Source organism: Zootermopsis nevadensis, unplaced genomic scaffold (genome assembly GCF_977971745.1).
Source record: "Zootermopsis nevadensis isolate Lab colony 2312 unplaced genomic scaffold, Znev_1.0 Znev_ptg000021l, whole genome shotgun sequence".
Lineage (NCBI taxonomy): Eukaryota > Metazoa > Arthropoda > Insecta > Blattodea > Termopsidae > Zootermopsis > Zootermopsis nevadensis.
The window spans coordinates 18,112,934-18,137,711 of NW_028259153.1; the positions used below are offsets into that span (position 1 = coordinate 18,112,934).

Consider the following 24,778-nt stretch of genomic DNA (forward strand, 5'->3'; position numbering starts at 1 on the left):
ACTCTAGCCAGTAATTAATTGAAAGCTAACTGTTCGACCTATCGTCGCCATTCATCATGAACGATCGAATGGTTGTAATCTTCTCTCTCTTTCGCTCCTGATTTATATAGCCGTAATTCTCCTTCGCTTTCTTGTTTTTTCTACTGTTCCTTCTGGTATATTGTCTGATTTATTTTTGTTCCACTTTTATTCGAATTCTTCTTTCTATCTACTTCTTATGTTAATCTGTCTTCAGGTATTCTGTCTTGAGCTCCTGTTCGTCTATGTGTAAATGCACTTCAGTCCTTAAAATGACACAAATTATCTTCCATTTATATTAATAAATAAACAATCAACAATTTCGATAAACGTGCGAAATTAAATGTCTCTATCTTAATTAGATTTATATTTTACCTACGATTTAAATTTAATGTGCCCCCCCCCCCCCCAATATCTGTACAGAGAACAGAGTTTCATGTAGCTGGAGGCAACATTAAAAAATTCCTCGAGGCAACTTTTAATACACAAGTTCACCAAAATTTATTGAATGGTTAAACCAGCGGACGGACAGATATAATTTCGGCAAAGAGAGTTCAATTTATTCTCTGTAGGTGTTGGGTTTAAAGAACGCATAACAAATGAAACTTACAACTCGTTACTGCTGATTTTAACTTATTTTATTTGTGATTTATTTAATTATGCTGTCAGTAGTTCAGACTCTGAAGCGTCGACATTTCATTTATGAGATTATACCATAACCTAACCTAACCTAACACAAACTTTGGAAATGATAACCACCAAGCATTGGAACGGGTTCAATGGCGTGAACATTTATTGCAAAGAATTATAACACAAACTTCGAGGGGCATCGTAGAGGGGGAACTTCATTACCGGCCCCGCCTCGCTGTCACCTTGAAACAGAGGGTATCCTGAGAACCAATAAGATATCGTGAGCGAAGTAAGCTTCAGTCTTTTATTTAAATACGAGAGTGGCTGGACATATGGTACAGTTGTTGCTAAACGCTTAATGTCAGCATGTCAGCTTTGCAGGTGAGTTAACACAAGAATATTCAGCATTCAGTGTATGTTGTGGTGTCGCTGATAGTGGTCATCTCGCCTCGAGTCATCAGTGTCATATAAAGTGTCAGCAGTTCTGCGTAGGTAGTGGATACTTAAGAGGTTAAAAGGTAGATTCAATACGTTCGTCACAGCGGATTTAGATGAAATTTGGCATTGCTAATATACATTCAAAGCTGACAGTTTTCTTACTAGGCGTTTGCAGATTTCGGGTTCTACCACATGAGTGTCTGTTTAGTTGCAACCGACTATATATAATAAAATAATTTCAGCTTTATTTTCAGATTTCTAAATGCGTTCATAAAATTTCCCGGTTTCTGGTAAGACGCAATACTGGCTTTCGAATTACGCGGGCCCTTTTCAACAGCTTCTCAAGAACTAGTTTGCACGGCGAAGTTATAAGCTACATATTTATGCCTTTTAAGTTTACTTAACGACACTGTCGTCTCAATACGTTATTCTGAGTTTACTGAGAAATTACACGGCGATTATGAAGTGGGAAAAGTCTGGAACAAAGCATTGATTGGCTATTTAAAGTATATTCCCGAATTTACCCGGGATAATGATAAAACCACGAAAAAGACAGCCAGGCTAGAAAATTTCGAGCTAAGATGGAAATCATGGTCATACCCAGCTTTAAGTAGTGGTGATAAGTATCACCATGAAGTCTGTAATTGGTTGTAATTAGGATGCGGAAATAAGTAACTGTATCACATTTTAAGGCACTGCTACAGGATTTCCCTGTGGGGAATTTTGAGAAGACCCGAAACCTTGATCCCCCTTACATATATGAAACAAATATCCTGAACAATCTCTGGTGATTATTTAATGATATCAAAACGTAACAGAAGCGAGAGGCAGTGGTGATTATGTGTTTTATTAATTATCCAATGAACAGGCTTTGGGGGAACTTCGCGAGTCGGGAAGGGCCACAGACGAGACTCAAACTGCGACCCCCCCTACATAATTCAAATACATTACTTTGAAGCTAAACCAAGGCTAATGGTACGAAGACTCCTGTACCAGACAAAACCGACCAAACTTGTGTTACAAACCATGATAAAACCCTATCGACATGTGACAATGGATATAAACAAGTGACAATTTAATAATTATCAAGCTATTAAGACAAACATTTGCCACCTACATTAGGTTACATTGCACCAACAGGATGATTATCAACAATAAATTGGGAAGGAAGAATGTGTAATAAACCATCGTGGCCTATTTTAAGGTGATATCCTAGGATTATATCTAAAAGGAACGAAGGACTTCTAAGAAAGCCACAGGGTAGGCCTCGACAAAAATCAAACCAGGAGCTTAAGGAGTATGAAACAGAAATCCTTCATTACTCAACAGTGATAGTCCGTGGGTAATAATAACATGTAGATGACACTTTGTTACGAACAGACGATCAGCAGGTGATCTCTGATTCAGTTTCGGCATCAAACTATAACCTTTACAATAAACAACCTTTCGTTCAACCGTAACACTTAGCAAACACAAAACTCGGGCTGGCTCGAGGTCATATGAACATAACGGGTTACAGCGTCTACAAATGGACGTGATTCCCAGCAAAACTTTCCTCTGCGGTCCAGACAGCATTAAACCAGACAAGTGCGTATTATCGTTTTCCGGTCAGGTCTGATAGCACCGTATTTCAGGCAGGAAATATTTCTCTGGTCTTCAGTAATTGTCAACAAATTACATGTCCTAAAATTGTTAACACATGTCCTATATCTTTGGCGACATGTATGAAGAACTTAAGTCAAACGTACGCTTCACTGACTTTTGGCTTTCTTACCAAATACGAAAAATACAACACGAAGAAAAGAAGGTTGTTAATTAAACAGACTGAGCATTTTAACTTTTAGCTATACAGTCTATCTGTTATACAGCAAATGTCCGGTAACAAAACCACTGTTTTTAATCGTAACATCGAGCACTACGTATTTCGAAAACGGTAGCTAGCCAGCAATGTTTCACAGTGCATTCATTGGGCAGTTGACGGTCATTCAGGTGAGTAGTTTGAAGATGTCTGTCTTCTGGGATGTTGCGCTGTGCAGATCACATGACGTAACATTCCACAAGTTTTCGTAAAACTTTCCAATATGAAATGTAATTAAAATCGGGTTTCCGATAGCGAGTTCATTACTACGTACGGTGGAAGATGTTCACAGTCTACGTCACTTCTACGTAAGAAAACACACACTTCGTTGTTCCCGCCACAAGGCTTGTCGTCGCAAAAGATACAATTTTACTCGCTGTGACATCAGTTTTCTGACTCTGTAACACTGCCCAGTGTGACTTATGCTTTGTTCATGACTAAGCAATATGTATTAACTCTATCTGCTCTTGTTGTGTCCAATAGTCGTGCATGTATTTCTAGCTTAAAACACAACTACAATTCCCAGAACAATTAATTAAACACAAACGCAACCTTGTCTTCCCGGCAAGGTCATGCATTATTTCAAGACAATGTGTGAAGTAATCGTTTGCCAACGCCGTGTCACATTAACTGCACCATCAGAGACGCATTATGCAGAAGATAAATTTGTTTACTGCTTAATTTCTCACAATGAAGACAGAATACTGACTTAAGGAGACAGGGTACAGTGTTCTGAGAAGCAGAGAGGAAGTAGCTAGCAACAGCACGCAGAAAATTGCATAATACGCAACTTCTTAAGTTGTAGATTACTCTTATGCAACGCGATTAGAGTGAGAAAAGCAAGGATGATGCAATCGGCGAGACTTTTAGTACAAATGAGAAGATGAGAACTGAATGCAGAATTCCAACTAGAAAAGCCGAATGGATAATACTAATTTGGAGGTACAGACGCAGATATTATGATTTCATGAAAACTGATCTTCGAGAATAGTGCGAATGTATCAACTGGCTCAGCATAGGATCCAAACGTGAACTTTTGTGAGAACGGTAATGAACTATCCGGCTACATAAAGGGCGAAGGATTCCTTGACCAGCTGAAAATCTATCAGCTTTTCAACAAAGGCACCAGGAGTTTCAGTTATTTCAGTTATTGTTCATTTCAACTAGTCCCGATTTCACATCTTCTTTCCCTATAGTTCAGCCTTTCATCATCTCTATTCTCTCTTCTCTCCTAAAACCAAAATTCTCCTCTCCTCTAAGCCGTCGTCCTCTCTTCCCGCCACGGCTTACGTCGGATGTTACCGTCCCGCAATCTCCCAGCTTGTCTCTCAGCGTGTTCCAAGGTTCACAGTTCACAGTCTGTCTGCACTCAATTTGCAAGTAAATCTGGATCTCCTGGGAACTGTGGTCAAAACGTCGCAGTGGACAGGCCTGCAGACAGCCTCTTGGGGCCGACTCATACACACTGCTGATAAATACACAACGAAATCCTCGTAAGCTAATAACACGTCACGTGACGTCATGTGCACAAATGCACAAAGACGACTTGGAATTTGTGAAGCAGTGTTCAGTATTCCATTAAGAACGTACGTACGCTATAGACAGTTGGCGTTTCTCGTGTTGTGGACAAAATCTAATCGCGGATATCGAATATCTGACTGCGAAATTTATCTCCGGTTCAACCACCTCCATCCAAAATGTTCACATTAATTATTAATTTTCATAATTTTAAATGTGACACTACACGACCACTGGGGTTTAAATATACCACGATAAATATTCATTTCAGAATACCCACTGTTTCGTTTTCAGCTTCTCTTTTTTATTCACTCCCATCTCTTCGTATTTCTTTAGTAGTTCATTTATTTCTTACTACTCTCTTCCTGCCACGAATCGCCACCCGATCACAGAAGTACAATTAAAACAAAATAATTACGTCGTAGCTGCTAATTCCGAAAGCAGTGTGGACTCTATCCTCCTAAATTTCGAATCTCGGGATGAAATCCCGTTTCGGAGATACGTATGCCCACAGTTTTTGTGTTAGGCTATCTTGAAAAAAAAACAGGGTTCAATCAACGAGACCAAACACTATACACGAAGGCATAACGACGCACTGATGAGAGCATTTAATGGCACTGGATTGATGAAGGTGCTGATTCATTCACAGTCTCCTAGACAGACAGACGAAATAAAAAGAATGTACTATCTCGTCATAATAGTGGTGGTCCGTGTGACAAACCACCATTATGGTGTTCATGTTGGTTTGACCCAGAATGTTTCAGAGGTCATACTGCCTCCGTCATCACCCTGATGACGGATGCAGTATGACCTCTGAAACGTTGGTTAACATCGACCAGACTACACAGCGCAACAACCCAGAAGACAGAAATCTTCATATTTTTAATCGCCCTAATGACGGAGGCAGTATGACCTCCGAAACGTTGGTAAACATCGACCAGACTACACAGCGCAACAACCCAGAAGACAGAAATCTTCATACTCACCGCTGTGAAAACGTCAAATCCTACAATTTAAGACATGCGTGAAAAGAAACTTCCTGTCTTTGTCACCAAGTGTTGTTACATTAGCGGGACCTACGATATGATGGGATGGCTTGTAGCTTGAATGGTGTGTAACAAATACGTATTTTGGTAGGATTAACCTTCTGAAAAGCGACCACTATCAATGCCGAGAAGACGATAGTTGGATAACATTAAGACAGGTCTTAGGGATGCTGGTTGAGAGGTCGGGAGGTGGAAAGAACTGGCTTATGACCGTGTTCCTTGGCGGGCTGTAACAGCTGTTTTGAACCCTCTGATCCTGCTATAAGAGAGTTACTATCTCCCATCCGTTGCTTCCTCAGGCTGGTTGCAACTGCGCTGCACCGTACATCGGCCCAGCTCTGACTGAAACATGCGGTGCTGGAGCCTTTGCCATCTTCATGGGAATGCTGGATATGTTCCTGAGAAAACAGTGTGACTTGGAGGACCCTTGCGGTCGGATCAAAGGTCGAGAGACGGTCGACTCCACGGGCTATGACTTCATTGTTGTTGGCGGGGGTTCAGGAGGTGCAGTGGTTGCCAGTCGACTATCGGAAGTTCCGGGATGGAAGGTGCTGCTACTGGAGGCTGGGGGCGACGAGCCCCCGGGGTCACAAGTCCCGTCTATGGTCATCAATTATCAGGGCTCTGAGCTGGACTGGAACTATAAAACCGAACCGGAACGAGTGGCGTGCTTGGGGAACCCGGAACAGCGATGTGACTGGATCAGGGGGAAGGTAAGGACCGCCGGAGTTGAATACACAGCCGAAAATTACAAGTTCTAAGGAGTCAAATTACAGATAAGGCGTCTACAAACCATTTATTGCTTTCCGAAGTATATCAAACTAACTTGTGAGAAATAATACAGTATTTATTATTTTTAGAGATGTCAAATGATATCGATAATCCAACAAAAAGAATCATCTAAAAGTTCCAAAATCTATATATAAAATACGTGCAATTAAATTCAGAAAGAATTTGTTTTCGTTTGAAGATTAGCGTGAAACATGTAATTTGAAAGTTCTATAAACGTCCCTTACGAAATACATTAAATTTAAGTTGCAGGACATAAATGCGAATACGAAACTTACCTACCTAGCATTTAAGCATTCGGTTCCAACCTCCAAAAAAACACACCGTAACTCCATTACGAAGATCATTCGGTTTAAGTATCAACACTTAATCCTACTCTACTTTCACTGTTTAACAGAAACAGTTACTGCATTATCTAGTACCCCCTGCAATAATTATCAAAAGAATTCATGCATTATTCATGAAATTTCTCTGAATATCATGCTAATAAATATAGCATAACCATCGCAATGTTTTTTTCTATTATTATTCTACCTTTAACAGTGTAAACTTGGTGCCCGAGCTAACTTGTGTGCTGGGAACGACCAGACTCATTACGAGTCTTGGAAAGTATTCGACATTTTTGTTTCTAAAACGAAAATATCGTTGCAGTCGTGTTAAAATTGAATTTCGCTTCCGGTCTGACAGCAGTGATGAATGACGCACTCAACGTAGGAAAGTGAAATTTTGTATTACGTTAGAGCACAAACTCATATCAGTATGAAATTTTGATACATGCTAACAATTGCACATGGCGATATGTCGAAACTATGAGGTGATATTTGACAAATTTATCGCTATGGGAATTCGGGTACCGAACATTATGCAGAGAAACCTATTGCTAAGTTTTATAACTACTAATTCATTTTTATTTATAGCCTCATCATGACCAATAAGCATATTACTGTTATTGATATTAGAAGTGTGCTAAATGCCTCCGAGCTGAGTTTAAGACGAAATCTGGTGTTGTGGGCAGGTGCTGGGTGGATCGAGCGTGCTAAATGGCATGATGTATATACGAGGCCACCCAAGGGACTACAATGCCTGGGCGAAAGCTGGCAATACCGGGTGGAGCTACCAAGACGTTCTGCCCTACTTCATGAAATCAGAGGACAACCTGCAGATGAACAAGATGGACCGAGGCATGCACGGGACGGGAGGGCCCCTCACTGTCACCCAGTTTCCCCACCGCCCACCCCTCGCCGAGGCCATCCTTCAGGCGGGACGGGAACTTGGTTATCCAGCGGACGTCGACCTGAATGGCAAGAGTTACACCGGCTTTGTTATAGCACAGACCACATCCAGGTGAACATTCCGACTTCAGTCGTTTTCAGATAACCACCACCAAGTCGTTAATGATTTGAGTAATACACAGACCCGTAATTTAGGTCACGTGTCAGTAGCTCAGATAATTCCTGTGTAACATCGAATGGCAGACTGTGAATAGCTAACTGGAAAGTATGTGGAATAAAACTGTCGGTCTAATTTAGATCTGTTGTCTCGGTACTTAACTTGAGGGACTGAGGAAAGACACGAACATCCTCAGTCGGATAGTCGTCTTCGGAATATGAGCCCGGAGCCTCCAGAACACGAATCCGGAGTAGTAACCACTCGACTAAGACGTTTGATATAACTGTAACTCATCTGAAAGTTAATCCTCTTGCGAAAATTATCTTTTGTTTAAGCGGCGTTTTTCAGGACCGCATCTAATTCGTAAATGAAGAAAAAACTCTAATTTACATGAAGCATACATTTCGTAACAATTAACAGATTCGATTTCAGCTCGACGTAAAATTAAGTCCGTTTTAAGCAAAACACATATTACTAAGTGTCAACAACAGTACATTTAGTCGCAACCTGTTGAGCAGAGTAGATTAAACATGCGGACGGACGCACAGAGAGATCCATAATTCCCATTAGTCCCTTACCGTCTACGCAGTCATAATAAAGAAATGCAGAAACATACGTGCATAGAATTAAATATAACGCCAAATCTCTTTCCTCTGTTTCTTGCAGATGTTAAGAGTGAAAGGAGCTTGGCCTCCATTAAGTCTATATCCTTTCGTGGCTTTGTGTTAAAGCACGGAACACCTCTATAAAGAACAACACATGCCTCCGTATAACTAGAAAGAGCGGAATTAGGTTATTTTGATAATAGTTGGAAAGAGGAAATCTGACCGCATCGAATGTGATGTGCTTAATTGCAGGAACGGTTCGCGGATGAGCACTGCAAGGGCCTTTCTCCGGCCTGCGAGGAACCGACCCAACCTCCATATAATATTGAACGCGACAGTCACAAAAGTTCTTATCAATCCGACGACGAAAAAGGCCGAGGGTGTTGAATTCGTCAGGAAGGGCAGCAAACAGACGGCTAGAGCCAGTAAAGAGGTCGTCCTCTCCGCAGGAGCGATCAACTCGCCGCAACTACTGCTACTCTCTGGGGTCGGCCCCAAACAGCACCTCGCCAAGGTGCGAGTACCACTAGTGCACGACCTGAGAGGAGTCGGTCAGAATCTGCACAACCATGTCGCAGTGTTCATCAACTTCCTGCTGCGTGAGAATGCAACTGCTGACCTTGACTGGGCGGCCGCTACGGAGTACATGCAGAACAGGAAGGGGCCGCTGTCAAGCACAGGCCTGTCGCAGGTGAGAAGCGGTTAAACCAGTGGTCCCCAACCTTTTTGTGCCTGCGGGCACATTTGAGAGTTTATGAGATCGTGTCGGGCACCAACCAATTAACAAAGCCAAATTTTCTTTTCTCTGGACAAATAAGATATGGAAACCAAATAATACACAAAACAACACAACGTTTAATGATACAAGAAACCATGCAATCAAAAGTACAATTATTATTACTCAAGTGGGAAGTTACTTTGATGTTTGGCACTGCATTTCATTGGCCAGTTTTTCAAATTTGGGAGTGTAGGATGATGTTGCTGATCGCAAACAATCGTCAAGATGGGCGACAGTAAGTAGAGATCTGTCCTTTGATATTATAATGTTCATGGTTGAACGGCCTTTATTATTCAGTATAACCTCTTTCTGTATCAACGCGGGCACCCAAAAAAAGCCTTGGCGGGAGCCATGGCGCCCGCGGGCACCGCGTTGGAGACCACTGTTGTACATTATATTGCCCTCACATCTTCAAAACCGTAGTTATCGGAGTGAATATTCTATTGTCACATTGATGTAATTGTTAGGCCAAGGTCATGACAAAGTCAAGATAAGATCGCCCCAATAGTTTGCCAGATAGAGGTCTTTAAATTTCTCAAGGTCATATGTTTCACGCTTATTTCTGCCAAACCGTAAATACCTGATTGACGATACTCATGTCAAAATGAGGTCACATACAAACCAAGGTCATATGTAAGGCTCGACAAATTCGGCCCAATAGTTTTCTAGATACGGGTCTTTAAAAATTCTCAAGGTCATATTTTCTCACGATCATTTCAGCCGAACCATAAATACCTGGTCGACCATACTCATGTCACAATGAGGTAAAGTATAGGTCAAGGTTATATGGAAGCCACGACAAAATCGGCCCAATACTTTCCTAGATACGGGTATTAAACAATTCTCAAGGTCATATATTCTCACGATCATTTCTGCCGAACCTTAAATATCTGGTCGACCATACTCATGTCACAATGAGGTCAGGTATAGGTCACGGTCATATGGAAGCCACGACAAAATCGGTCCAATACTTTCCTAGATACGGGTCTTAAACAATTCTCAAGGTCATATATTCTCACGATCATTTCTGCCGAACCATAAATACCTGGTCGACCATACTCATGTCACAATGAGGTAAAGTATAGGTCAAGGTCATATGGAAGCCACAAAATCGGCCCAATACTTTCCTAGATACGGGTCTTAAACAATTCTCAAGGTCATATATTCTCACGATCTTTTCTGCCGAACCATAAATACGTGGTCGACCATAATCATGTCACAATGAGGTCAGGTATAAGTCAAGGTCATGTGGAGGTCACTAGATAATGGGCCCACTAGTTTCCTAGATGCGTGTCTTTAAAATTCTCAAGGTCATGTCTTTTGTTTATTTCCGCCATACCGTAAATACCTAATTGACAATACTCATGTTAATAAATGAGGTCTGCGATAGGCCAAGATCATATGAAGACCACAACAAGATCAAGCAAAGTGTTTGACAAATTTTGGCATCAAACTTTTCAGGGTCATTCGAAAAAAATTGTCACGCATATACAAAAGAACTGTAGGAATCTGAGTCACACTGCACACATCATTTAGAGGTCATATATATATATATCAAAGTCATTTGACGGTCCTATTATACACTCAGTGCCTAATTTGTGTTCGGATAGATTACGTTAATTTGGGTTAGTTTAGGTTGGGTTGTGTTAGGTGTGGTTAGGTTAGTTTGTGTTAGGTTGGGTTGGGTTAGGTTAGATTAGTTTAGGTTAGGTTAGGTTAGGGCAGGTCAGATCAGTATGTGGTGGATTAGGTTAGATTGCGTGATACCCGTGCCGCTGAAATTTCGAAATTATATTTCGTACATCAGTGGTCCCCAACCATTTTGTGCCTACGGGCACATTTGAGAGTTTATGAGATCGTGGCGGGCACCAACCAATTAAGAAAGCCAAATTTTCTTTTCTCTGGAAAAATAAGATATGGACACCAAACACGACGTTCAATGATACAAGAAACCATGCAATCAAAAATACGTACTTTTATATGTACAATTATTATTACTCAAGTGGGATGTTAGTGTGATGTTTGGCACTGCATTTCATCGGCCAGTTTTTTCAAATTTGGGAGTGTAGGATGATGTTGCTGCTCTCAAACAATCGTCAAAATGAGCATTAGTAAGTAGAGATCTGTGCTTTGTATTTATAATGTTCACGGTTGAACGGCCTTCATTATTCGGTATAACCTCTTTCCGTATCATCGCGGGCACCCAAAAAAAGCCTTGGCGGGCGCCATGGCCACCACGGGAACCGCGTTGGGGACCACTTGGTTAAACGATCTGCCGCTCCGGCTGGCATTTCATCTATATCGTCATATTCACCTTCTTCTACTCCATCATGCCCGTATTCATGTCACTAATCATTCTCTCTTCATATTTTGCTTCTCTCAAAAAAAAATTTCCCTTCGTTCTCTCGTTTTCTCCATTTGTTGCCCCCACAGTGTTCTTTATTCTTCCCTTCCTTTCAGTTCTCCTTAACATATTGCCCTTCGTATCTATGCACATATTTATTCATCTAATCCAGCGATTCATCTATTCTCCTATCTATGAAAAACATTCACCAACAATAATTAGTTAAATTTATTTTATTCTTTATTCATTTGTTGACTGGTGTCTTTTTGCTTAATTAATTATTTATTAATTAATTCCACCTTCCTTATCGTTGTTTCACCCAACTTGAATTGTCATTTTAAATATTATATGAACCGTTCACAAATCACAGCTGTGCATTTTCAAACCGTCCCGCTCGTAATAGTAAAACTGCACCCTTCAACACCGCGATTTATCACTCGTCCCTTGTTTCAGTTCTATACACATCTCACAACAACGCGTCTGGGAATTCATTATTAGAACAAAAGCAAACCGACCATTTATTGGAGCTAGGCACTTCCACGCCCTCCCTCCAACAAACGGACGAATAAAAATTCGTGTCACCAATTCATCCATCAATCAAGTTAAATCCGTTTGCCGAGACTTCGGCGATCAAAGCCCCCCCTCCCTGATTATAATTGCCTCTCTGGCGCTGACAAATGTCGAGCTATTTTGTGCCTCTCCAAAGCACTGTAAAGCCCATTTGCATCAAGGGAAACGCTGCGGTCAGACTTCCTTCTTCCAACTCTTATCAACATAACCTAATTCCGCTATTTCCAGATATACGGAGGCACGTGTTGTCCTTTATAAAGGTATCCTGTGCTTAAGCACACAGCCATGAAAGGATACAAACATAATAGAGGTCAAGCTCTTTGCATTCTTAACATCACCAACAAAATTACCTAGACGTTCAGCTTCAAGTTTCCAGAAAATTCCCTGGATTCCATGGGATAGGTAACTGGGTGGTCCCAAGGGCCGGTCTAGCAGTGGTTACGAAGAGAAAAATACTTGCCCCTGCACGAAAACGAACCACGGTCGTCTAATCAGCGGCTATTCCTTTTATCGACCTGTATGAGTACTTCAGAGTTAATTCAGAAGGCATTTATTAAGGGACATTGGTGCAGAAATTTTTATGTTAAAACTATCCCTTGTTTCTAAGAACGTTAGCAACAAATCTGCAAAGAAAGCGCCTATTACCTTCGCCATGTCTATCCACGTCTAACAGTTCGGGAGCTGACGAACACAGCTTAATAACATTTTATATTGTGAAGGTTAACTAACATTTGTCGACATATTCCAAATCGGATAATAACTGGAATGTTACGTGAAGAAATTCACGTTTCTGCGCGTGGAAGGAGTCTTGAAACCGCGTGGGGAATCCCCAAGGCTCCACTAAACTACATGAGAAATTCCCTAAGAAATAAGTAGCGTTATCAGTAACGTAACCTATTTAGTGTGTATAAACCTAGCATCGTATACAATGATGTCACAACTATGACGTAATTTTATCGACTCAGATTGTAACTAAATGTTAGATTTGTGGTATTATTATATCCTATGAAATACGATGTTTTGAGGGAAGTGAGAATGTGTATCCTGGTCTTCAAGCTGTCAAACAACTGAAAACATTCGTAGATGGTATGATAATATTAAAGTGAATGTTACACAAAGAGTGTGTTGAGATATGAACTACCCTGTACAAGGGTAAGGATGGGATTAAATGTACGGATTCTTTGATAGAAAGATTAATTTTCCGGTGCCATAAATGTACAGAATTTCCGAACAAGTTTACTGTAAAATACGCAAGAAAGAAACAGTAGTATTGAGTGAACAAATTAAAATCTTATGAACTGATAATTCTCATTTACAACCGTATGAATTAGGCTGTGAAAATTACTACAGTGTATGTCCAAATGTCTTTCAGATAACAGCAAAGCTGAATTCCATGTACGCAGACCCTGCTGGAGACAATCCCGATGTTCAACTATTCTTCGGTGGTTACCTTGCCAATTGCGCCAGAACTGGAACAGTGGAAGAACCTGCGGATACCGAGAATCCTACCAACAAACGTAGTATAAGTATCTCGCCAGTTGTGCTGCATCCAAAGAGTCGCGGAAACATTACTTTGAACAGTTCCAACCCACTGGACCCACCCCTCATGTACGCTAACTACTTATCGGATCCTTCTGACATGGCAACTTTACTCGACGCCATAAATATCTCTCTGAAGCTCGGAAATACAAGAGTACTGAGAGAACGCTTCGGCTTTGAACTTGACAAGGCTCCAATACCATCCTGCGTTGAAAAATCTTCTTTTGGCAGCCGAGGCTACTGGGAATGTTACGCCAGAACTGCTACAGGACCGGAGAATCACCAAGTTGGGTCATGTCGTATGGGACCTTCAAGTGATCCAATGGCGGTGGTAGACCCTGAACTTAGGGTCTATGGCGTGAAAAACCTCAGAATAGTGGATGCTTCCATCATGCCAACGGTTGTATCAGGAAACACAAATGCTCCAGTCATAATGATAGCGGAGAAAGGGTCAGATATGATAAAGAAACAATGGCTGCCGAATATTGCCAACAGGTTCGATTTCGGAGATGGGAAAGAGAATGTCAGTGTCACCTCCGGACTTGTTGGAAATAACCCCAGTCATTATGGAGGGTATAACCACGGTGGTCATCCAAACTGGGGTGGATTTAGGCCTCATTATTGGCAGGGGGGTGTTGGATCAAGTCACCAACATCCAAATCAAGGCTATTACAGCGGACGAGCATACCACCAAAATCAAGGTTTTATCGATGCGGAAACACATGGTTGGAACCAAGGACATGCAGTTCACCAATATCAGAGCGGGTTCGACAATGAAGCACACGGTAACACTGCCCACTACGTTAATAGCGTTCACGCTGAGCCGGTGTTGCAGAGTACTGGACCATCTAACAGCAGAACAAATTCATTTTTCTTCGTGCCTAATAAGATGGGTCAAAGTGATGATGGGCATTACCACAGTCCTTCACCTTTGGCACGCACCGGAAACAGTGTGAAGGGTAATCAACAAAATTATTGGTTTCCTAATAAACCAAAGCCACAACAAGCCCACTGAGTGAGAAACACACTTAGAGACATACAGTGAAACCGAAATAAATAGAGAGAGAGAGAGAGAGAGAGAGTGTGTGTGTGTGTGTGTGTGTGTGTCGAGTATAAACCCTAAATAGTTGTTAAATGACTGATATATTTAATATGCAAATATACAGACACCTTTAAAATAACATGTGGTCATGTTCCAGATCGTAATGCATTTGTCAAGAAAGCAATTTAGCCTCACATGTGTAATATTACCATTCGAAATTTATTCATAATTTTCAAACTAATTTCGACAGTAGACTTGTGTTTCTCCTCGTTTTACATGCCCATTTTAGCCCGATTTTCCAAATTAACATGGACAAAAGACGTATGGTTTCATCATGTTTGTGTGACAACCGCATGGCGCGTCATGTGGGTGGAGACGGCGTCCAATATACTAAGCAGCCGGCAAGGAGTCCGTAAGAACTTCAAATCGAGCATTTTATGAAACAATTCTACTGCCAGAAATCGCTTTGATACTTGGAAAAAGGCAAATATATGAAAAGGATACTTAATATATTTCACTTTACCGACTTGTTACAGTCCATGCGAAACTTTGGTTGAAAAGCTTGAAAACCATTCGGAAGTCCTAGACGTAGGTTTTAGGATGATATTAAAGCTGATTTTGGGGGAAAGGGTGCTGGTGTGGACTTGACGTATTTACTACAGTACAGAGATTATTGGCGGATACTTGTGAGTACGTTAAAGAAACTCTGGCTTCCATAAATGACGGAGAATTTATCGAGTGACAATCAGCTTCTCAAGAAGGACTTTGCTCCATGGAGTTACTTGCTTCTTAAGTCTATTTACCCTCAATATTTCTGTTTCTTTTATTCTGCTTTTCATTCTATCGGACATAACTATTTCATCAAAACTTCCAAAAATATTGCATCTCCTTTTCTGCTGCGAGCTGAAATAACTCCACCTGGCCCATTCTCTTCTTACGAGTGAAAGTTGTCCTGATGGCTTCAAGTAAGAGGGTGGGTTGGTCTCGACGTTTATTTCTTGGGGAGTGAGGGTTGGTCTTGGCACAAGTAGAATGGTAAATGACTGAAAGTGAAGCCAAGAGAAGATTTGGAGGAGGATCCACGGTGTTAGGTGCTGCTTTGCATGGAAATGGTGCTGCGATGTTGGGGAAAAGATAAGTGGCCTCCACGGGCACCCCGTCCCCAACAACAATGGGCGTGGAGGGAGGTTCACATGATGTGTGTATCCCCAGAGGTAATAGGGGCGAAACAGTTCAGAAAATGGAGGTATTACACAAAATTGGGAATTCTCCGCGCTAGAAATATATATATATTTTTTTTGTGTGTGGAGGATGCGGCTAATACGGTGAGCACGTATTTTACTAACCTTCTTTTAAGTAGAGACAGAAGAACCACAATCAGCACACACTCGTAAATCGGTCTTATCAAAGTCCACTTCACACATTCGGATTACTATTCCGATTTGTTGATACTAACTCCAAAGAGATTATGAAAAGCATGACACCAAAGACACGTGACAATGGCTATCTCCCTGATGATGGAAGCAGCAAGGACTTCTGAAACGTCGTTAACCTTCTACTACACTGCACGGCGCAACAACCCAGAAGACAGCCATCTTCACCTAACAGTTGTTCCAACATTACAGCCACAAACAATTATAAAGTTAGATAAGCAGCAGCTTCTCAAAGTATGAAATCTTTTCAAAATAACTTTTGCATGGGAACATACAATATAATATACTAGTAATTATGACCGGTACATTTCACATTAGCATCTTCCTTCACGATAAGCTAATAGTTGCTCAGGTAGTAAACAATAGCCCAGCCTTTTATGAAACCCTAAGATTCACTACCGTGTTCTTCACTACCCGCTGATGGATTCTATTCTGAGTGAAATTAACACAATTCGCGTCTTCACACACTATTTATGTAAAATTAATTGTAATATTTTTTCACATAAATGCCTAGGTCTTTATAGTGGCCTCTGTCTTTCACGTTTTATGACTAAAGTCTGTGCGCATGTTTCATCATCATCATCATCATCATCTTGGGCGCTACATGTCCAAGCCATGTCATTCTTCTCATTTTGTCATTTTCTTCATCCTCTTGACATTTTCTCTCTTATGTCCACACATTTTCCTGGGCAATTTGTTCTCAAACGTCCCCAGTCTACGGTAAAAGACAGAGTTTCACACCCACATAAAAAGGTAAAATAGTCATTTCATTATTCTTTGATCTTCAGGTTTTAGATATGATGTAGGAAGACAAAGAACTCTCAACTGAATGGCAGGCCACATTTTCCGTATGTGGCCTCCTCTTAACCCTTACCCACATATTCCATGCCGACGGAAACTTCTTTCCGGTCACAGCTGTTTTTAAGCTGTTTAACCTGGGTGGATAATCGCTGCTTTTTAAAAATCCAAATAAAAAGCACAAACTTTGTGAGTTAAATGTCAAACAACTATGTCAAGGCCGGTGGTAAAAACAGTTAACAGTATCATACAAAATGTTGAGATAAAAGTTGTAAAACATACATAAAAACTTGAACTACGTATGCTCTTTAGAAACTACTGCTATAAATTTAAAAATCAGTAATGTCAAAGTAGCGTCTTTCTCACTAGACACGCGAAAAAGAAAATTCTGCTATCGTATAAGCATGACGTGAGTACAGTCATTATGCACCTTATTTATAGGACGTTTATGTTTCAGACTGGCGAATAAAGGCGGAGCGTGTACTTACCTCGTCAAATTTTATGACCTTTTCCAAACAGAGCATTATCCCTATGGAAGAATTCGCTGTCGCTACTGACTTCCGCATGTGATCGTGCGTCAGCGTACCGCACGATTAACCACAATCCATACTGAGCTCCTCCGACCCAGCACAGTACGTACCTCGAAAGTTGTTTCCTGTCCAGTCCCTGTCTCGAATAAAATTAACTGGACGCGGCAGAGTCTCAAGATCTAAAACTTCTCCTTGCCCTGAATAAACAACGAAGTAACTAACTAAATCTCCTTCCTGTGTCTGCGCCGATGAAGTTACTACAGGCGACCGAACACAGCTTCCAGCTCACAATTAAATACACAAACTTCAGTTCCAACTTGTACAACCCAAGCTAATATTTTAGAGATCATAAGTCTTAATCGTTAATTATACCGATATTGGTCTTCTAGGCTGTAAAGCCATGTGGACTCTTACGGAGATACCAACGCTTCGGAAGAACATGCTGATTCCATCTTCAGGGACAAAGATGATGGCAGAATGTTTCCACTTACCAGTCCACGCGGCGTTACAGCCAACAGCGACATCCTCAGTGCCGCGAGAATCTCGAACTTCTTTATAAACATTTTTTTACTTTCTTTGCTCTTTTACATAAACCCCAATGATTCCTTCTTCCACTTCTCTCTCACCGTCTTCTTCATTACCTGTATCATTGTCATTAAAGTGGTCTTCTTCTCTGTCTTATTCTCTTTTCTTCCTGTACATCTTATTATAACTTTTATTCGTCGTTCTTTCTTTCTTTCTTCCTCTCCGCTTTCACCCTTCTCACCAACCTGGACACCCTCTTCTTCTTCTTCTTATTCATCATCGTCTTCTTCCCCAGCTTCTCCTTGCAGTCCTTCATAACCTTAATACCCCACATAATTACCCTTTTCGTCCTCGCTCGATGCCCGATTCTCCTCGCCTTAATCTTCCTCTGCTTTACTTCCCTCAGTTACACCCCCCCCCCCCCGTTCCAGTCCTGCCCGTCAGTCCAATCTCGTACCTTTGACCTGCATACGCCAACGTATTGATCAGGAACGATTTTATGGTCCGCAGGGGCCCTACATTGAGCACAGACTGCTGTCTGTACTAGCAGCAATGCATTTATTTTAAGGAGAAACACGACAGAGGCTGTTCATAAGAAACGGAGTTACACAATGGACTCACACCTCAACGAAGAAGCCAGCAATGTGCACCTGATCACATGTGTCGCACGATAGAGGCCCTACATGGGGCAGGAAGTCGGCGAAAAGACGACCATCCATTACGCATTCACTCTGAAGATGGTAAATGAAAAGTTTGCCGAAACGTTGAATAATTTTCAGAATCCATCATCCCCGAGAGCCGAAGTTGTGCATCAATATTTCTAACAGTTACTTTCGTAGAAGTTTATTACTTTCTTTCGCTATTCTCCTACTTCTGATTCATATTCCGAGTTAAAAAACCCGCGCTGCGCAAGTTACGTGTTTCCAGCAATTAACACTGCCGTTCATAAATGAACAAGACGCAGGGAGGTTGCACAAGTTTCAAATTAAAATCCTTTGGGCCTGTTTTCCTTTTAGCAAGTAAGCAGTTCCACTCTGTCCATCCTTACAGAAGCACTAGACTTTCTACAAAATTGCTTGCTGTAGCTACCTACTTGCAGAGGGGGACATTGCGCGTGGTGTGAGAGGAGCGAAGTTCGGGAGGGGGGGGGGGGTTGTGGTCTGTGTAAATCAGGGGATTAGTCGGCTCAGAGAGAGCGTTGCAGCATCCTGAGAATCCTTAATGCTGTTTGCGGCGGGTTGCGGTAGTGTAGCTCCGGCTGCATGTATCTGGTGGCACTCACAGATATACACATGGGTCTCACAGCTTGCATGAAATTTTACCACGTGAGTCATTATCATTTTTGAGTAAAATTATCGTACGTCGCAATACCGAACAGAACAGACGTTGGCGACAGGAAGTAACAGGAAGACTGAAACAAATGCAGAATGGAGAGCTTACAATTTGTGCTCTTTCACCATTTATCATAACGATGATAAGATGGAGATCAGATGGGCGGGACATGTAGCAATCACGACAAAGATAAGAAATTCTTACATTATTCTATTCGGAAACCCTGAAAGGAAGAGATGACTTGAGAAGACGCAAGCGTACATTAAAATGTACATCAGGGATATATATTATGAAAAATATTTAACTGGTCCAGGCAGCTAAAGTTGCTAAACTTTCGGATTCCATAACGGCGGTGAACCACCAGATCATATGAGCATATACTTTTCAACAAACTCCCAGAAACACTGAGTTAGTAATAACATCGATTTCCTCGAATACTTGAAGACGTATCGACGTCTTGTGGAAGATTCTGTGTCCTACAGTCAGTGGTGTTACGTAACCGTCCAGACCGTCCGTGAACCTTCGAGGGTTGAAACTATACAATTTTCTAATATTGATCTGCCTTGGCGCCTCCTGTGGCCTATATCGGTCTCACCTTGAAGTTCCTCATTAAATGTGAACGTAGTCATGTCCAGAACCGAGAATAGCGTCCATACTGTATATTTATACCGATCGTAAATCTTACAATAAATTCCTACCATAACAACACAAAAATAACATTCACTGCCCCTGGTCTGTAATCGAAGGTCCCTGCATTACATCTCAGGTAGAGGTAACTTTTCTAGGGTTCTTTGTATTATTCGTCAGAGCTTAACCAAAGCCCGCATGACGTGCTTAGCGGAAGGAAGGAGGGGAAATTCTGCTTCATGCGGTTTATCTTAGGATAACCACGCAACACATACGTACTTCAATTGCATCGTCCTTATTAATACTTATTTTGTCTCCGTCGTCCTACGCCGATCACTTGCTACAGTATTTTACTATCGGTTTATCAAACGATTTTCCTAATTCTAAATTGAATCCCGTGTTAGCAACGGGTCTACAAATTACTTGAATTACTACAATAATACATGTACTTCTATCCAAACTTTCTGTCAACAAAATGCCAGTATTGTGAACATTACCCTCATATTTCGGCATTTAGAAGTGGACAGTGGGCTTAGAGTGTGGGATTCAGAAGGCTTAATAATAATTCGTTGTTCAAGTCTAACAAATATGCAAACGACTGGCTCCAACTCTTTATGCGTTTGGCAGCAGATTTGTAAGGTCAGTGGTTACTGAAATAACTTACACCCCCCCCCCCCTTATGCACGCTTCATAATCTTCATTACTCCCGCAGGACTTCGCTCCACAACACACACACACTGCAAAATCCAATCCCACTATGATATCTAAATCTGCAATAGTTCCCATCAGTTTGCGCATATAAAGTTCCTGCAGCTTAGTACATAAGGATATGGTGTGATAGCAGGGCACAGCTTGAATAAACAGAGAATCCCAAATCCTTACTAAAGGCTATGCAAACAAAGTTTTGGGCCTCTGTTCTAAAGCTCGCGATCCTCTCTTTTCGCATGTATTATGAGAGTATTGTCAAAGAACGGAATCATTTTCATGTTCGTCCAACATCGTTGTATGAACTATCTCCCGGCGCTCGGCGTTGTTCTTACAAGGTCCTACAGTGCACTGAGGCTTGTCTGATGTTCGTTCAGAATCTTCCACCAGTGTACAAGTTCCGCGATGAGATGCCAAAGTCATGACGAATGGCCTTCCAAGGCTTATTTAGGAATCGTTGTCGGCATCAGGACGAAAGGCGTCGGCCTCTCGATTGTCCGTCCGATATGAGTCGAGATACTCGACGTCGGTACTATGGGCGTCGGGATGCCTACCGAACCGACATGGGGGCGGAGTCGGAACGATAGGCGTCTCGGATTTTTTACATCTGGCCGATAAGTGTAGCGACGGTCGGCGTCGGTCTGTTAGGAAAGTACGAAAGAAAAGAAGGAAAAAGGAGCACAACAAAAGAAGAACGTAAAAAACGAAGAAAAGATGAAAGGAGGGCAAACAAAGATATTAAGAATAAAATGACATAAAATAAGACAACTAAAACACTAATTAGGAATGATAGGAGGAGAATACAACGGAGAGATATTGTCAGATGTAAAGGAAAGGAAAGCAATTAAAAACAAAAAAGACTGCAGAAAAACGAATGTAGAAACGGACATGAAATGAAAGAATGTGAGCGAAAAAAAGTCTGAATAACCCTACAGCGCGAGGGTCTATCCACCTGCCGGTCTATAAGGGGCTCATGTGGATTTACGACGCCGATTGGCTAGGCTCATTAGCTTATGTGATTGGCTTCTAAATCCCCTGAGACGGCAGACGCGGACGCGGTAAACGTTCCCGAGCAAGAGACGCGCGATGCGGGTAGCCCAGAGACTGGGGGATGGGTGGACCACACAGCCAAAACTTGAGATCCAGGCTCAGTTCGGCAAGCAGTGCATTTGGAGCTGCGGTTACCGGCATATTCAGCGCGTTTCATGCCTTCATGTCTGCCTCCTCAGCAGAGTGAGCACAACATGCCACAAGCCATCAACATTCCTTTATGAAACGAACGAACGTCGTCACTAAAGGCACAGGCGGAGCATCTGAACCGAACACTTCAAACAAGAATAAGGCGGCAAAGGTAATTAAGCATGAGAACAAGCATAAATATGTGTAGCTAACTAACTAACTAACTAATCACATTATTGTCTGACTAACAAACAAACTTATTAACTGATTATCTGACGGACTGACTAGGAAGCCCGGAACTTACTAAGTCACTGGTTGGGTAACGAACGGCATGGCCAATGACAACATGACTAAATTATAAAGAGTCTGAGTAACATGTTGACTAACTGACTAAATGGCAAAGTAGCTGTCTGTGTGATTACATGACTGATTTATTACATAACTCATCAGTTGACTGACTGATGCAGATATTACGATCTGCCTTACTAACAAACAATATATCTAACTGCAATTTTACTCATTATAGACCTACATAATTTCACAGTGAACCAAATAATAGCGTGCTGGAGAAAACAGTATAATAATGAGCGTTATCATTTGCACTCTTCAGCAAATATCAAGATGATAAAACCACGGAGGATGAGAATGCAAGTCACAAGAAAATTTAGAAACGCATACAAAGTTCTGGTAGGAAAAATAGAAAGCTTGGTAATTTTAGGCACAGATGGAAGGATAATACTCGTATTAAAATCAAATTTAAAAGATACAGAGTGGAAGTGTAGTGACAATATAATAGTCCAATACACGTCCTGTGTAAAGTTTAAAAAGTATAATAACATCTGATTGGATATTTTTTGACTGCCAGCTGTGGCTGTACGATATGAGAATATCCTGCAACAAACCTACTATACCAACGTAAACCAACCCGTCGAGGTTCTCGGGCCACATTTTTAGAACTTCCGGTCTCGGCAGGTTCCATACACACAGATTGTGTGTGTGTGTGTGCACGCGCGCGAACGTGCGTGGAACAGGAGAATGTTACCCTTGCAAGATCGTTATTTTGTAGAAGCAAACCTGTTTCCTGTGATAATAAAACGTTCTCTGATGGTGTAATTGCATACAACCCACTCTAAGCATCCCATCTCGCAAAAAATCTTGACAAGTCAAGTCTTGCTTTATTTTTAATCTATTATTCGAGAAACTGGCTCCTTTATATCTTACGTGGATAAATTACATTGCGGAGTGCAGTCCTGCTTTCTTACATGATTTTACGATAAAATGCGGTAGAGTCACTTCAGATAAAACTGTAATGTTTGTTATCAGGAAAAATTTCAGATCAGAAAGAAAAATTATAATCTGTTAAATACAAAGCTTTCTGTACATTCATTTTCTTGTAATTCGACCATCGTCTGAATTATAAATTTTAAAATCAGAGCATTTCAGAAGCCATATTATACTTCCATCTTCAGGTGAAGCAGGGAAAAGGACATAAACCTTATCTGTTCGACAACCTGACTGAGTTAGCCTGAGAACTAGACCTGCATATGGAACCTAGTTGCGTTGCGTGACACAACTGAAAATAATTTTTCTCGAATACGAAATTTTGGGTTGTATATATTGAAAACGGCGTTGTGTGTCAGTGACTTCAGGGCTGACGATGGACCCAGTATGTTCATCTCAATAGCTATTTACCTATAAACCCACCAGAATCGAAAACTTCCCCGTTAAGGGAGCAGATCTAAAGCATTATGTCTCCTTTATAAACAACAAAATTAAGTTTTATACATATATTAGCTTGGTGTAACTCAGCGTTGAAAGTGTAGCAAAATACGTAATAATATATCACAGGATTACTGTCTGCACTCTTGAGGGTTGTTTTATTCATGAGGGGTGGGGAGTCACACACGAAGCTGACCTCAGAAGTCTGCAGGTCGCGAGGTCAAGCACTGTCAAACGGCACTGCCTGCTCTGATGTGTAATTCAGAGGAGCATTCTGCTTGTCAGAATGTTGTCTCCTTGCTCTCTTCTCACTACACTGAATCGCGTTCTCAAATATTAAAATTATAAACACGTGGAGATGGCCTCCTAAGCCAGAAGGTCGCCAGGTCTAGCACCTCAAACAGCACTTCCTTCTCTGATACACAATTCAAAGAAGCATTCTGCTTGACAGAATTCTGTTTCTTTGCTCTCTTCCCACTACACAGAGGATCTACTCAAATATTAAAGTTATAAAGAAAGACGATGACATCACAAGGCGGCAGATCGCGAAGACAAGTACTCTGCATAACTTACAACAAGAAACTAGTCTATACAGAACTTGTTTTGGAGAAACTGTTGCCTGAAGATTATTACAAAACAAGACTCACTGAAATCTTCTAAACGATGCTCTGTACTAGGAGGCACTCCTGCTTCGTACGTAGGAGAGTCGAACGATCCACCATCTTCGAGTTCTTTTTAAGGAAATACTGCTGCAGGTCTCAAAACCACACTTTATGGCGAACGTACCTGGCAAAGCATCTTCGTAAAAACAAAACCCGTTTAAATATAATACATTAAGAGAAAATAACTCTGTAACATTAAGAAATCGGAATAGAAGCATGAAATAGCTTGGTCACCAGGGCCCCGTCTGCACACGCCCTGACTTAAAGCACTGCAGCGCGGGTGGCATGATCAAAAGTATTTAGGACCGTGCCTACTGTGATTAGGTTTTCAACAGTACACTTGTACTTGCAATAAATGACTGTTAAAGCCAATCGGACATGTAAAATAATAAAGAACACGTTTATAAGATACAGTACCTATTGTTAAGCTAGGGGAATATGTTACTCCAATATAACTTTTCCGGCATACTTGAGGAATGTTTATTATTACAACTGACACCAGAATTTTAAAATATCATTTTTCATAAATGTAGTTAGAATAATAATAATAATACTTTTTCTTTCGTGTGACGGAGAGATTAGATATATAATATATATTCTTCCACATAACCCTACAACAGAAAACTCGAATATATATATTTTTTTATAAAATTTCCAACTGCATTCTCGTTACTGACAACCAAGAGGTAACAATGCGCACTGCC

General features: G+C 41.2%; 2 protein-coding genes across 5 annotated transcripts in view; one reads left to right on the forward strand and one right to left on the reverse strand.

Moving 5' to 3' along the window:
- Positions 1 to 24,778, reverse strand: part of side-II (sidestep II transmembrane protein) — a 547,262-nt gene that overhangs the window by 250,731 nt on the left and 271,753 nt on the right. The gene's annotated exons all lie outside the window — the stretch shown is intronic.
- Positions 928 to 14,703, forward strand: LOC110837956 (glucose dehydrogenase [FAD, quinone]). Its single transcript, XM_022080655.2, has 5 exons — positions 928 to 1,029; positions 5,808 to 6,221; positions 7,313 to 7,641; positions 8,544 to 8,982; positions 13,356 to 14,703. The coding sequence occupies exons 1-5, from the start codon at positions 1,015 to 1,017 to the stop codon at positions 14,535 to 14,537; spliced, it is 2,379 nt and encodes a 792-aa protein (XP_021936347.2). The 5' UTR covers positions 928 to 1,014; the 3' UTR covers positions 14,538 to 14,703.